The sequence below is a fragment of the Neopsephotus bourkii genome, unplaced genomic scaffold (assembly GCF_033783945.1).
Source record: "Neopsephotus bourkii isolate Nb327-2 ecotype Australia unplaced genomic scaffold, CSIRO-AGI_Nbou_v1 NB_845, whole genome shotgun sequence".
In the NCBI taxonomy this organism is placed as follows: domain Eukaryota; kingdom Metazoa; phylum Chordata; class Aves; order Psittaciformes; family Psittacidae; genus Neopsephotus; species Neopsephotus bourkii.
The window spans coordinates 3,697,088-3,712,859 of NW_026901341.1; the positions used below are offsets into that span (position 1 = coordinate 3,697,088).

At 41.4% G+C, this 15,772-nt stretch overlaps 1 protein-coding gene across 1 annotated transcript in view; it reads right to left on the minus strand.

Annotated features, from left to right (window-relative positions):
• The window catches only part of LOC133213780 (ADP-ribose glycohydrolase MACROD2-like), a 108,547-nt gene extending 93,313 nt beyond the window's left edge, over positions 1-15,234 (minus strand). Inside the window, exon 1 of the mRNA XM_061356272.1 lies at positions 15,199-15,234. Within this exon, the coding sequence (XP_061212256.1) occupies positions 15,199-15,219 (21 nt within the window). The 5' untranslated portion in view covers positions 15,220-15,234. The remainder of the gene's footprint in view (positions 1-15,198) is intronic.
• Between the last annotated feature and the right edge of the window lie 538 nt (positions 15,235-15,772).

The following is a 15,772-nucleotide window of genomic DNA, read 5'->3' on the forward strand; positions in this document are numbered from 1 at the left end:
ATAGCAGTCTGCCTGACCAAAACGAAAGAGGAGAGAGGACTGCATTCCACTTGGAAATGAGCCATGGTTAAGGCCAGAAGTTTTCACACACTCCTTCCAAAGGTGAGTGCTTCAGGCACTATAAACCCTACTCATTTCATAGCACTGTAAATTAAAATTCAGCCTCCTGGTATTATTGCTAATTTCACAGAAACCATTAAAGCACAGAGCTTAGCTGACTGTCTGCTCCTTTCGGCATGACATCACGGTCTATAATTGCAGAATTAGTCTCAAAAAGAACCTCAGTCAAGTATTTATGACAAATACAAAGCTTCGGCGCCGCTTCCATCCTCATAACAAGATTTAAGTGGGGCAGAGGTGTCAGACTGGTGATACGCTGAATTTGACAATCAACGAACTGTGTGATGATGTTCACAAAGCAATTCACCCAGCTTTAAGATCACCTGGCCCAGCTTCAAATCCACTGCAGACCTGAGCCAAACATCCCCCCCTTCTCATTTACCTGAACTTGCAGCCTCCCAGATGAGCCCAATTACAGGCAAAAAGGCAATCTTTAGATAACCCATAAGTCCTGGGAGAGGCAAAGATGTGCTCTCTTAGGACAAAGCTCTTTGATTTTCATGGATTTCAGTTTTGTGATTCTTTGAAATTTGTGCAAAAACCTAACTAAAAATCCACATTACTCTCAGTCTCCTGCAAGTAATGATATTAATGGAGCGTTGTGATCCCACATCAAGAGCAAATACCTGTTGAGTACCAGCTGTGAAGAAGCAACTCTTACTTAAACCATTATATTACTTAGGCAGTCATTGAAAGAAAAAATAATACAAAACACATGAATTATAAAATGACTTATGCTTATCACAACTAGAGTGGAATGTTTTCTATGGTGGTCTGACTGAAGTTAAAAACCAGAAACAGAGAGTTATTATTAGTGCTTTAATATCCTACTTCATGATGGAAAGCATACTTTGCTTGGAGTGAAAGATAATTAAAAGTCCAAAGGCAATTTAATTAAAAAGAAAAGAAATAAAACCCAAAAACAAACCCGCAAACAAAAAGCCCCAAAACAAAGACTAGAAATTTATTACAAGTTTAAAATATTAATACAAACAACATCCCAAAGGAACAGTACATAAGGCTTTGCAGCAATCCCTGCCTCTAAAGCAAAAGGTAGTAGCAATACACTTCGCAATGAAACTCAAGATCAATTTAAAACATGGTCAGAACGTCTCTCCCTCTCTATTGTGCCTGTCCCTACAGCTCTGCTTGTATGCAATAGATGAGGGCAAATTTCTCCTTGTATCATATGGGTACCAGACACGCCACTGCAGTTATCACTGCGGCACAAGCCTATCTCCGTATTACTGAAACACACTGAAAAGCATAATACCTTGCAGTGAAGAAGCACTTTTACCCACAGATCTCCAACGCAGGTAAGCATTTGAGTTTTGTGATAGTCCTGATAGATGTCTGCCTCCAAGTGGAGATTTGACATACCAAGGTCACAGAGAACAAGAGGAGCAGAGCTAGACCAGGACCCTGGGTTGGCTTTTTTCCTCCTGTTCTCATTCAAGCAAAGATGCTACAGAGAAAAAAGATCCCATCAATGGTCACAAGCTTCACTGCACACCACCAGTTTTCCTCTGGCGTATCCTTCCAATGTACCCATGTATCGTGAGAATCAAAAATGATAACTCTTTCCCCTAATACATTGGGGTTTTTTGAATGTTACTTGTGCTCTGTGTGAGAAATCACTCCGTGCCATCAATACTTTTTAATACAATGTGTTATTCAAGTCTCTGTGCTGAGGTCTTCTTTTGTGTGAAGAAAGCACCTGCCAGACAAGCTGAGTGGCAGTCCTAAAGAAGCAATCTGGATCTAAAATAGGGAATTGTGACAATGTTTTTGGAAGAATTTTCAAATGGTCGGCAACAAAATCGCATGTGCTTCAGTTACTTATATACTGCATGATTATGTGACAAATAAGACATGATAGTCCTGTATTGATAATATAAACACAGATTATAAGATAGCCAGTAGCAAATCATAGAAACATAGAATCACAGAATGGTTTGGTTTGGAAGGGGTCTTAAAGCTCATCCAGTTCCAACGCCCTGCCATGGGCAGGGACACCTTCCACTAGAGCAGGTTGCTCCAAGCCCCTCCAACCTGGCCTTGAACACTGCCAGGGATGGGGCAGCCACAGCTTCTCTGGGCACCCTGTGCCAGCGCCTCACTACTCTCATGGGGAAGAATTACTTCCTAATATCTAATCTAAAACTGACCTCTTTCAGTTTAAAGCCATTCCCCCTTGTCCTATAACTACATGACCTTGTAAAAAGTCTCTCTCCAGATTTCTTGTACATCCATTAGGTACTGGAAGGCTGCTACCAGTCCACATGTTTGGGTTTTTTTGCTCAATAACTAAAATCTTTTCAGTTTCCTAAAGGTGAAAAGCCCTGTAAAATCAGCCTAGGATTTAAGGCAACATCTCAGTATATTTCTTTTGATGGTCACTAAAACTTGTCAGGAAAGGGGCAAGACAGTAGTTTAAAAATGCATTTGTTTTTACCAAGATATCCATCAATCTGCACAATTCACTTTTATGCCACACAAACACGATGACATAAAGCCCATTAATCTTTTCCAGCTTAATACCTACTGTCCTTTGAAGATACATGTTTGGAATATCTGAAGGCGACCTCCATTTTTCACAGTTACCAGTCATAGGGCAGCTGACACAGCCAAGATAATCCTGTATTCAGCGAAACCGGGGGAATGAATGGATTCTGATGAATGTAATTTGCTATCTCAGTGACAAATGGCAAATGTGAAGAGAGGGTATGCATGCAAATATAACTGCGTTAAATAAGGGCTTGTGAAGGATAGTACTCTGAAAATATCTGATAGGCAGTTTTACAACATCCATGCGTTTTCTGAGGAGATAAATCATCAGCTTACTTAAAGTTATCATTACATCCTCATTGTGGATCTCCACTGAATAAGATGGTATTGAGGCACACAATCAAGCAGAGCATTGTAATCCCACAGGGTGAGGTTTTGCACCACGTTATATCTTACAACATAAATTTTTCAGTATCTTTTTAGTACAGTTTTGACTTAAATACCCCGAAGTTCCCAATGATTATAAGCATCCAAAGTCTATTTGGGTGTCAAACCTGCGGCAGAATAATTCCCAGAAGATGCCATATTCCACTACGACTAAAAGTCTTTGCTGGATCCCTTTGAGGCTGAGATGTCACTGAGGGAGATTCTTGTATTCCTGATGCTTATACCAGTTTTGTTGTAGTATTCAGTAATCTCAACCAATACAATTTCCACTCCTTCCCAGGACCAGCAGCAGAATCAGCACAACTTGCTCAGCGTCCACCACCCTAGGCTTGAAACCAGAAATGTAATCTCCTGCTTGCCATCACCGTTGTGGCTGCTGCAAGATTCTGAATATAAAACAGCCCCAGGCTTTAAAACCGCACAGAGACACCAAGTGATGGTACCTCCCACCCTTCAGACAGGTACAAGTACTTTAGGTTTGGATGCTAAAGACAGTGCCAGGAGGAGGTAGAGCTGCCTGAGGCTGGGAACCAGCAGGGAGAGCAATGAGGATTCATCTCCTGGAAAGCAAAGCTCCCTACTGCTATGTTGCCAAGGGGATCACAGTGACTTCTAGGTGTTATGAGAAGCCACTAGGTCCCTAAGCAGTGAGAACCAGCTGTCAGTCCTCAGCAGCTCTGCCTCCCACACTCTTCCCAGTGGCAGGGGTGTGCATCCCCTCCTGCCATAGGATTAGGAGCACCCCGGTGTCTCCTGGCTGGGACAGAAATGTTTGTTTCTGGCTGTGCTGCTGAGAAGCCTTGAGCAGGCTCCTGAGGATGCACAACAAATGTTTGAGCTCAGAAAAAGAGCTGGAGGAACAGTTCCCAGAAGCAGCAGACGATGGCTTAAAGACATTTTTAAATGCACTGTTACAGGCAGGGTAAAGTTGCAGTCATGATAAACTCAGCACCGATTTTCTCAGTGAGGTTGAGCAAATGTTCTACCTCACCTCAGGGCTGGGGTACTCTGCAACTGTTGGCTGCTGTCACATGGGCTACTCATGTTACTTTCTAAATTACTGATAGAGGAAGAAGTTCTGGCTCGATCTTACCAAGTTGGTTTAAAATTCAACTTACTTAAGTGTTTCCATCAAAAGAGGCCAGATGAACCCACATACACAATGATATACACACCTAGGACCAGGAAGATTTCACCCTAGACAGCTTTGCACAGTACCTGATTTGATGTGGAAGTCCCTCAAACCTAATGCAATTGAGAGCAGTCCCTGAAGAAAGCTTGCACTGGGTACCTCCTTTGTTTGTTATCAATTCTTTAACCATTCTCACCTGCATCCTACATTAATGTTTACGGTGGTTACTCTTTATTACAAAGCCACTGACATCAAAGCGGGGTTGGATGAGCACAGTTAAATGTTTCCCACCCTGGTTGGAAGTCAACAGCAGAACTCTGTACACCAAGTTTGTCTGATGACAGTTAGGTTCCCAAAAAAATCAGTAAGTGTCCCTGTACATCTAGGGATGAAGAGTACTCACTTTAGCCTAGATCAGCAGCACTACCACTGCAATCATAGAATCATAGAATGGTTTGGGTTGGAAGGGACCTTAAAGATCATGAAGTTTCAACCTCCCTGCCATGGGCAGGGACACCCTTCACTAGACCAGGTTGCTTGAAGCACCATCATTTGCACTGTTTTACAAGTTCTCTTTCCCATATATTCTATATTTGAGTCAGAACATCAGTAGAGAAAACACTGATGTGGAAAGTTAGCAATTACTCCCCATTAGAGCATTCAAACTCCTGTAGTGAAAGCAAAGCGAAGGGGTAACATACCTGCTACCCAGGTTATAAAGGAACAATATGCACAGGAGTGTTTGCAAAACTCTTAATTCAGAAAGTTTGATGTAGATAAAAAGAGCCCTTCTACAAAAAAAAAAAAACAAACTAACAAAAAACCTGATTTCCAAAGAATACAGGCTACATCACATAACTTGAAACAGCTCTGAAACCATTGCTCTTATTAAAACCTGGACTGAATCTCATTTATGTAAATATCACCTTATCTCTCTCCTTGACGAAAATGTTTTAAGATTAACTTATCTGTCATTTAGAGATCAAATTAAACTCATTGAAGCAAGCTATTAAAGATCAGTTTTAAAGGACAAAGGATGATTTTCTCAAATAGTGTATGTCTCTCATTCTAATGCTAGAGATAATCTATTTGCCACCTGAAAAAAGACAGAACCAGGCAGAAGAGGAAGCTATTAAATTTCCAGTACTGCTACAAAACACACTTCCATTCCCAGGATGCTCACCCCAGTGTCTCTTCCAGAAAGGAAATCAACTCAGGATCATTTCCTTACTGTGCATCAGCTAGACGCCAGGTAAAGTATATGTAATTTAAAGAGAAGGTCTATTTATCTCCTTCTGACACATAAGTCCTTTTTTCTTTTTGCAGAAAGTCACTTCTTACGATCACAATTACACCCCATTCATGCCTGAGAGACTTCGTGAGGCATGACAAAATAATGTGGGTTTATGTTAAATAAGAAATGACTGTAGAGTGATGAGTTATTTTCACAGGATTTCACAGTGGTTGATTCCCAGCATCCTGAAGCAAACCAAGTCAGGAGTCTGTACGATCTAAATGTAACCTCTGTACATTTCTTGCTACTCAGAAAGGAGCTCAGGAGGAACGATGAGCAGCGAGAGATTTGAAGTAAAGCACTTATTCCCCAGGAACTCAAGAACCTGAGCTGGTGGCTGGGGCAGATCAAGAGGTGGCTGCACTTCAGAGCCTGCTTTTGGAACATTTGCACCTGTGAGAGTCTGGGATCAGTAAAGGAAGATCTATGCTTAAAAGCAGACGTGATTATAGATTTGGCATGTGAGCTCAGTCTGTGATTCAGCCAGAATGTCCTCATGTGAAAGGTCATTAAGCCAGCTTGATACAAGTGACAAATGTCTTCCCCAGAGGATACTGCAACTTTAATATAGGATGTTTAGAAAAAATCCACTGGGATATAAATGTCAACTGTATGCCAGCATTTTTCACTAGGATTGGGAAGGGAAAAAAAGCAATTCATCTGTGAGGGATCACTTCCAAATTAATTTTAATAGATGGTAATAGGCTGACAGTTCTCTGAAAATAGCCAGCAGATGTTCCAGTGCTTTACCGAGTCCCAGTGTCTAACCTTGGGTACACTGATTCCACAAAATCCATCTTCTAGACAGAGCTCTGTTTCCGCAGCTGGAATGCTAATGATGGCTCTTAGTGGTTTCTGACTTCTACCAGTGTGTTTATTTCTGCTGCAGATCATAGCACATGAGCCACAGAGGTGACTAAGTGCAGATTTATGTTTTATTAGAAAGGACAAGAAGTTACCTTATTTATGGTACCTTATCTACAGATAACCTTCGCTCTACCTATCTGCTCATCATAAGATAAAAAGCATCTAAATTACTAAGATGTTGCTCAAATACAATTGAGAACATTAGTACAATTCGTATGAGCTGCTCAAATGCACTGGTGCATATAAAATCTCCAAAACCATTTATTGTCAAAATGTCAATGCTAAATGCACAGAAATGTAACTTACTTTATGCCATTAATTAACTAATGTGTGCACAGCACTTTGAAAACGTAAAAAGCACTTTGAACACAGAGAGATAAGCAGCATTATTTTTACTCGTGTGGACTTGCTGTATGAATCATACATAATAATCACCTCTTGTGGAAAGTATTTTTGGTCCACAGCCAAAACCTAACCTAAGATTTGGCACTTCTCTTCAGTAAAGCATCTGTAAATGGTCCCGTTCGGGTTTCAGCTGGAATTTTTCTACAGCACATTCATTACTGAGTTCTTCACAGTATATACCAGGTATAAGGTGCCTTCCCAGGTTTGTAATTAACACTGCATAGTGAGACAGCAAACATTTTATTGTATTCTCATTTGCCCAAAACATTTCAGAATAGCGGCTCAGCTGTGACTTAACTCCTTCTCTTTGATCTGTACAAGAGGCAACAAGCTTACTGGATATAACACAGGACTGGGATTCCCTTTCACCTTTGTGAGAGCTGTAGCTCTCAAATTATTTTGTGATCTCCCAGTGAAAAGCATTACATGAGAACTAGATGGTATCATCATTATCTGTCTCCATGCTGTGATTTCTTCCCCTCTGATCACCCACTGTCTGGGCTTTTTTTTCCCCTCTTACTCTTTGTGACTGAAGAGATGCCACAAGCATGAGTTTTCCTTCCCAAGCTGGAGTGCAGGGAGCTTTCACAGGGTCACGTTTTGTACCTACAAGCAACATCTGTTGCGTCAGCCTTGAACAAATAATGCTTGCCTATCCCATCCTTGCACAAAATTGCTTCTCTGTGATCACATTCATGGGGGAAATCAAAGTTGAAAATAACCAGAAACCAACAAAACTTCACTATTCTCCTGTTCTGATTAACAAGAACAGTGATGACTTACAGCTGGCCTCAGCACCACCTGCAGTCAGGTCAGCCCATGTTTCCAGAGGTTTTGGCTTTCTGGCTGACCTGGCGGTGATATGCTCCATCATCGTTACAACTCTCAAATCAGGAGATATTTTATGCATACCTTGTATTTGTTTAAACACACGTCTATCCATAATATAAATTAGTCTGTGTGGGATTAACCTAACCAAGAATTTCTGTTCTACAGGTCTGTCCGGACATTCAGATTTAAAGAACCATCCACCCATCTTCAATTCACTACCCTGCTATACCCTTGATAGCTGATAAGTGTGTTTATTCAGCATCGTTTTTTACTCTTGAACTAACAGACAAAGAAAAACAAGAGTGGGAAATATGTGATGTGGTTAACATAGATCTATAAAAATTGGACCTATTTTCTCCGCTTGAAATAGAGAAGCTAATGTAGAGATTTTTAAAAAGAAAGAAAGGAGAGATATTTGAACCGCCTGACTTTGAACAGATGAAACATTTTAGTGTTTACAGTGTAAGTTTACAAACCGCTCCTGGGGCAGCGGCACTGCATATCTTATCCATAAGATAAACACAGCGAGATCATATACTGGCTCCCAGCATCGTGTGGCCTTGCAGGACTAGCACTCCATTTGGCACAGCCACCATGCTGGACTCCAGAGGGGTTCCACACTCAAGGCGAGGGGTGCACCGAGCTTGTCGAGAGGGAGCCCAACTGCTTATAACAGTGCTCAGCACCTGCTCGTCTTCTGCCTGGCTTCGTGGTGAGCTCTCACTTTTCCCAGCTCACAAAGCAGTATCTTTATCTCATTTTAGCTAGGCAGAAAAAGGGAGAATTGGGGAGGGCAGAGGAGAGCTGGCTGCTGTGAATGGAGTGGGCTGGCCCTGCTCTAAGTCAGTGTAGCTGCCGGGGGGCTACAGCAATTTACAACAGCAAAGTCTCTCTTCTGGCACATCACTGTCAGCAGCTGCTCTCCAGGTTCAGTAATTATTGGTGTTAAAAATCTGTACAGTCAGGATTCCAGATATAGACATTATTCAATAATAATAAGGTACGGACTTAGGTAATAATCTCCACTGCCTCTTAAACTGCTGTAGGTGGAGGGGGACTAAAGAAAGGATAAAAGCACGTATCATGCAAATACTGTAAATAAACCATTTCAGCTCAACCAACCGCCATAGTAGATGTGAGTCTACCAGGCACCTCTTTTCATTAACTCCTACTGATTCCCAGTTCCCTGCAACTCTGATGGGCAGTCCTTGATCTCATACCGGGGGTAATTTGTGGCACTCTTCCCCATTACACAGCTGGGACCTGACTGCAACACCTACAGAGATGAGCAGCTCAATTCAGGTTCATTACTACTGACTTTGCCTGCAAGTACTCACAGAGCATCTGCAGAGCTGATTTCAGAGACGACACCAACTGATTTAGCTTCTGACGTTCAGCAGCCCCGTGCTAAAATCCACACCGCATGTTCCTGTGTCTGCATTATTCGTTATTTTAAAAACCAAATTATTACTTGCTGTGGATGATGTAACACCCACCCAAAGCTCCACGTCCTTGTATCTGGTAACTCACCAACAAATTTCACTTCTGTAAATCTAATGTGCTGAGCGGTAACTTGAACACGTCTAAATCTCTCAAAAGCCAAATCAATTTTCTCACGTATTTTTCTGTTATAAAAATATCTGCTCCAGGGCTGTGATTTTTATGCCAAGTTGCAGAGCACAATGACTGTATACAGTTAAATTACAACCCTCCACAGGGTGGATTTATAATACATGTAATAGAAGCCCTATAACATTTCAAATGTGACATTCCTACAAATGCCAGTTTCCAAGGGACACTGTATGGTGGCTTGAGTGCCCCTTGATCCATTGCAAGATGCTGCCTTCTTGGGGGAGGAAGACTTTAATTATTTTCTCATTATTGTACAGAATGAAGGTGGCATCTTCCTCCTTCGAAGGCAACTCTGCCTACTAATAAGCAATTCCATTGGAGTGATAGAAGATTGAGCTTCTGTGGGACTAACACAGCTTTCGGTTCCTCTGTGCCTCATTCTGTTTGCAGAACTGAAAACATACTGTTGCTGTAAACACCATATTTACATCCTTAACCATCCAAAATCATGACAACAGCTTAAAACTCACAGCATTTCACAGATTAATAACTGTGGGCATCTCTTCTGCCTTGTCATTTCTGAGCTTTTAGGAACTCAAATCATGTTTTCACCCCAGTTTTTCAACTACAAAGACTAAAACATATTAAAAGCACATACACGCAATAGCTTAAAAAAATAAATCAGTGTCTTGTATGCCTTCAAAGCTCACGCTTTAAGAAAAACATCAAATATCACAAGAGTTGGCAACAATGTAGGCTACATTATCCATCCTTCAGAAGTACTGGAACATGAGAAAACCACCAAAGCAGAGGCACACGACCTAGTGGAAACTCCCTCATATGATGTGCAAATTTGCTCTGGCTCTGACCTGTTCTGACGGAACTCAGGCTCCTTTGAATATGATGGGACATGGGTCAGGCTTTCTGGGATGGCCCTTGTAGACTTCTATCTCTGTGAAGAGAACAATGGGTCATATCCCTTCTGCCATGATCCGTATACAAGCATCTCTGCATGGATGTTTTCTCTTTACTGTGCTGAGTGGGTCATTTTCTCCTGAAACATCCAAGAAGGGGCTCCGAGGATCTGATGCAGCAGAAGGAACAGCTCTGGGAATTAACTTTATTCCTGCTGCCCTTTTTATTACCATGTGCCCCAGGATGTACTTTCACTTGGATCTGTACTTCTAGGCTTCATTTCGCTGCAGAGCCTGTAACGTGGCACTCAGGAATAACACCAATGACATGGAAGACCTACTGCAGCAATGCTGCCAGGCACCGAGTGAGCAACGTCGCAGCAATCGGCTGTCTCACACTCAAAAAGCTACCACTATCCTAACTCCTCCTTCACTAAGAAGAAACTGGCAAGAAATCCCCAAAATAATCTTGAGAGGATCCCACCTTAGGCCTTGGAAGCCTTTTGTGGGATTTTCTGTACGAGGTTTCAACCTGACCTATTAAGTTTGCCCGGAAAGTTAATGACTTCAATAACATTGCCTGTTGCAAACTCCTGTGAGTGCATGTTGCTTGATTTGAGAGTCCATGATTCCAGGTGGTGAGTGGGGAAGTGCTGCACACAGGATTCTTTCGGTGAATATCAGTACAACTTGAAAAGAAAACACTCATTTTCAGTAAACACTATAGCCACAGACAGGTTTGAAAGGCTGCTACTAAACATGTTCTGGCAACAGAAAGTAGCTATTAAAAATATTTTCAATCAGAGGAACTGAAATGTGCTCTCTGTTGAAATGAGACAAGTATACAAATCACTGGGTTTAGGAGTTTTTAGGTTTTCTTACCCCGCCATAACATTCAGAGCCATTTTATTCACATTGTATTAATTTGAAAGGTTCAATCTGCCTTAATTCAGAGCAATTTTGATTTCAATTCTTTTTATTTTATCCTTTTTTATGTGCTATTCTTTTTGTTTTCTCTTTCTTTCATTTTTTTCCCCTCCTCTGAAGCCAGGTTACAGCAGCTCATCAAAAGGAAGTGGCCTGAATTTTATCTTACTGTTATTGTGATATAGCTGCAGTGGGCAATCTAATCTCATCAAGAAACAATTGCAGTAAAGATATCTAAGTGGATGTCACAGCTCTGCTGAAAGATAATAAAGTGAAATGAACCAAAAAAACAATCTTTCCAATACAAATCACATAGTTAAGTTGTAGTGATTTGCAAGCAGAACAGGAATGCAAGAGGAGGCAGATACAGTCAGAAATGCCCAACAAACACTTCCAAATTATTTTTAACACATTTGGTGAGTGCATAATTAAGGGATTTACAATATTAAAACCTGGAGCTGTTGTGCAGCACTACACTAAATAAGACAATCAGTAACAAGGGAAAGGGTGAATTAAACCACCTTCCACTGCAGTCTGAACTGCTGTCTCGTAAGATAAACACTATTGATTGCTTTTAAGCCTCCTCTCTATTAGAAAGGGACTTCTAATTTTGTGAAATCAATAATAAAAGATAGCAGAAAAACCCAGATTCTCTCACCATAAGCCTGCAAACAGGAAAGGGCAGAACCTCCCATTAAACTGGAAGATCATCCCTGATTTGCAGGGTGGAGGATTTGCCCCTTGGGCCGCATTCTTCTTCAGCTCTGAATCTGCATCAGCATTCACAAACTATTGTTTTAATTTCCTGACAGAACAAAAATGTCTTGCCACACGTGTTTTGACATCATTATTTTTCCCCCCCTTTTTAATGTCAACTCTGCCTTCAGCACGTGAAAACCAACTCCTTAAGTAGTTTAACAAATATCTTTTCTGTTCCAAAGCAAAGCTTTTGTTAGGGACCAAAATAGCATCAGCTTTCAAGCTGTGGGGTCCTTTCTACTTCCTTTGTCTATTTAACAGCAAAGGAATGGCATGGCAGTATTGAATTACCAATGCTGATGTGCTGGGAGGCTGCTTGGGTCTCTGCTTTCTGGTGGGTTTTTTTGGGGAGGGCTGTTTTTAAAGGCACATATTATATAAACCCAATAGACAATCCCAAATCTCTAAGAACAGATATACACAGAACACTTCATAAACCACATTTGGGCAGACACTGTGCACTATATACCATGCAAGATGCCCAACGCGCCTTCCAAGAAAAATACCAGCACTGACTGAACACAGGCCAAGGATTTTCTCATTAGCATGCAGAGAGGTTAGGCAGGCACCCAGCCTTTCCCCCTTCTGTTTTCCATTTACAGAGGCAACCACTCCTAGGCATGTTATACCTAACCCGCAGCTGGATCTTCTACAAAGAAATAGTTGTGGTTTGTGCCTGACTTCTGCTGCTAAACTCCTGTCTGCTTGGAATTTGCATGATTTCCTCTGAAACTGGTGAGGTTTACCATAGTATGACACTGCTTTTCTTACAGTCTAACTGGGAACGGTCATCTCAGGCTGGTATTAAAATGGCAATTTCAGTGGTGGCTCTCCTGTTAAAGCCATTATCTAAATGCATCACTTAGTCTTTGATGGCAAATTGTTTATATAAATAAGAGGGAACAAAAATAGCTAGCAAATACCAGGAGATAATTGTGTGGTTAACCCTATAAACGACAGTGTTCTGAGAACAGCAGAGGAATTTTTAATAAACTAATCACAAACAGATTAATAGCTTGGAAAGCAACAGGGGATTTTCTCTTCCACAGCAATGGGATTTTCAGCAGACCCAAACCAGTTCTCCTCTAAGTAGAAATGTGCTTATCTAGATCCATCTCCCCTGATCGCCTCACTTCTCACCATAAAGGGAAATCAATATGAGGACTTGTTATTCAGAGGAGCCTCAAGAGTCAGGCACTGTGATTGCACCTTTAATCCTGCAGGAATCTATTTCCAACAACTACATCATATTGAATGCAACAGGCACATTGTTTACAGCTGCTTTGTGAAGCCTACAATATAGGGAAGCATATAAAACCAGATATGGGGGATCCAAGCTGAACTCTGGGTCTGGCTTTTAGTACCAGTTGCACACTAAATAGCGCAACTTAGTTGCACTAAAATAATTATTTCTCAATGCAGACCTCTGTTATTAGAGAAAACGCTTTGATTCTCAGCACAGTGCTTATGTATGGATTTCTCCCGCAGCCTTTTGGCTGACCAATTAGGAAAACAAGGGCAGTGTAAGGGTTAAACATTGATCTCCAGGTTCCCCTGGCATGGTATGGAGCTGCTGCTAATAACCCTGGTGGCAGTTTCCTGAGCTGTAACTCACAGCATGATGAGAACAACTTCTGATCTGATGAAAATTCCTCCCTGACTGCAGAAAAACACCCCATCGTTTAAAAGTTTTGAATGTGCTAACAGCTAATTTATTAAAGGGACTCCTGCAGTGTCCGTGTTTACAGGGCTCAGGCTGCACACAAAGGAAAGGCCTATTCGATGCACATAAGGGGAGCAGAATCGAGCTGTATTTTTGGAAAGGCAGCACAGTGTGCCAGAAGAAGGGCTGGACTGATGAAAAGAACAGTTATGATGTTGTGCTGAGACTTCTTTCAGCCTTGACTAAAAAAAGAGCACAATTAGGGACTGGAAAAGGAGAACAAATAAGAATAAGTTGTATTTTAGAAACACCAAAAAAAGTGAAGCGAGTCCAGGCCAGATTTGTACTGAGAAATATAAAACTTTCCCTGGGTGCTTAGTTATAGGAATGAAAGAAAACATACATGAGGGCAGACAGAGTTGTTGGGTGTTTTCTTTTTTCAGGAAGGTTTATATGTTTCCCTATAAATCCCAAGTGAAAATCTCTCAGCCCCAAAATCTCTGCCCCCAAACCAGTGGCATCAAAAAGCCAGGAGGGAAGGGAGGCTGCATTTTCCAAAGACTTCTGCTTTTAACCAACAACATATCTTCCACAAATTTTAAATGAGACAAATCCCCCTATCTTCAGTACAAAAACGCCATAACAATTTTAGCCATCTCCAATAACAATCCCATTCCTTGACGTCTCCCTCTGACAAGCTGTTAGACTGCCAAAGCCTGGAAATGGAAGAAGTCCAAGAAAGAATTAGGTGTCCTCTACATCTAACAACATTACCTCATTACCTGCAAGTAAATATTAGGCATAGCCTGAGTTTAGAAAATAAGGCTAAGTGCAAGGAGCACCTGGTTAACAAGTTAATGGGCTAAATAATTCTGTATAATTTTCAGACACTAACACTTATGTGTCAGATTTCCTCCTCCCAGCTGCGTCGCTTTGCTGAGAAGTATTCATAAAATAATCTTAACAACGTCGCAGTATTCATTTAAATTAAATATATACTTCAGCTTTCACTAAAATACCATTGTTAGAAGCCAACCACTTGATGTGTTGTCAAGTGACACTCTAATGAGCATGATTTTTAATGGGCTTTAAGTAGCTGAGGGGAAAGAAGTAAAACCACAGATGAAACGCCATGCTGAAGGCCTCAGCATCTATTTGAGGTACTGAGCTGCCCCAGAGCCTCTGATGAAAATACATGTTTCTGTAATGAGTACGCATACATCAGTACACCGACATTACATTTTCCTTACTTCATTCAGCCTATTTTTAAAGTATCAACTTAAAATATATTCACAATATTTTTGGCTCTGTGAATAAATTTACATATTAAGTAGCACTAATTATAAGAAGCAACGTTCTGTTCCTTGCTACGCACAGTCCATACGATCCACATATGTCTAGATTAACACCTTTCTCGCCTTGGTGGGGCCCCAAAACACATGGTCTGTTCGGCACAGCACAGTCATGTGCAATGGGCTGGCGTATGCACAATTTATTCCTCATTCAACTTTACTTTTCACCTATCTCTTCTTCTTTTTAGCCCCCAAGTCTCCTTGAAGGAAGAAGCAATGTTCCTAAATCCTTTAGGGTCTACTACATTTAATCCTTTCTAACTTCCAAGCTTCATCCACTGAAGCTCTCCACTCACCCAAGCTGTGATCCTACCACTGTCTCATCCTCCCTTCTCCTTTTGAAGCAAGAAGGTCACAGTGTGTTGGCTAGTTTTATCATCTGAAGTACTGTTAATATCTCAATTTACCTCAAAAGGCTTAACAGTCATCTTCCATCTGTAGTCTTCCTACGAGCGGGATATTTCTGTGCCTCTGTCCCAGCCTGTTTCCATGTGCAGCTGGCTAGTTCTGCCTCACTTGCCCTATAAAGAGATTTATATCCAAGTTCTTCACCAAGGACCCATTAATCTCCTGAGGCTGGTCAGCAGCCTTTTCAGTGCTTTTGTTCCCTTATACCAGAAAGGCACCTAAGCAATATTTTCTGCCACCGTTCATCTCAGCAAGGCACAGTGGGAGGGTTTTAAGATGACCTTAATGTCCTGTTTCAGATGTCCTGCTAGCTAAGCCTCATTAGTGCCTGGCATGATCGACCACGGGCAGATGTGGCTCCACGTTGCTATCAGGAAAGCCAAGTGACGATGCCCCACAGTGGGGATGTTGGAAAAAAGAACATCAAGTAAAAGGGACAAGAGTAAACTAGTTTGGAGCAACACACAGAGAGCTCACAGAAGAGGATTAAACCTCAGGGTTTAACTGATTGGGGACCAGTACGCTCTTACAGTACTGTTAGAGCTGTGAGGTTAACTTGAAGAGTTATTTTGA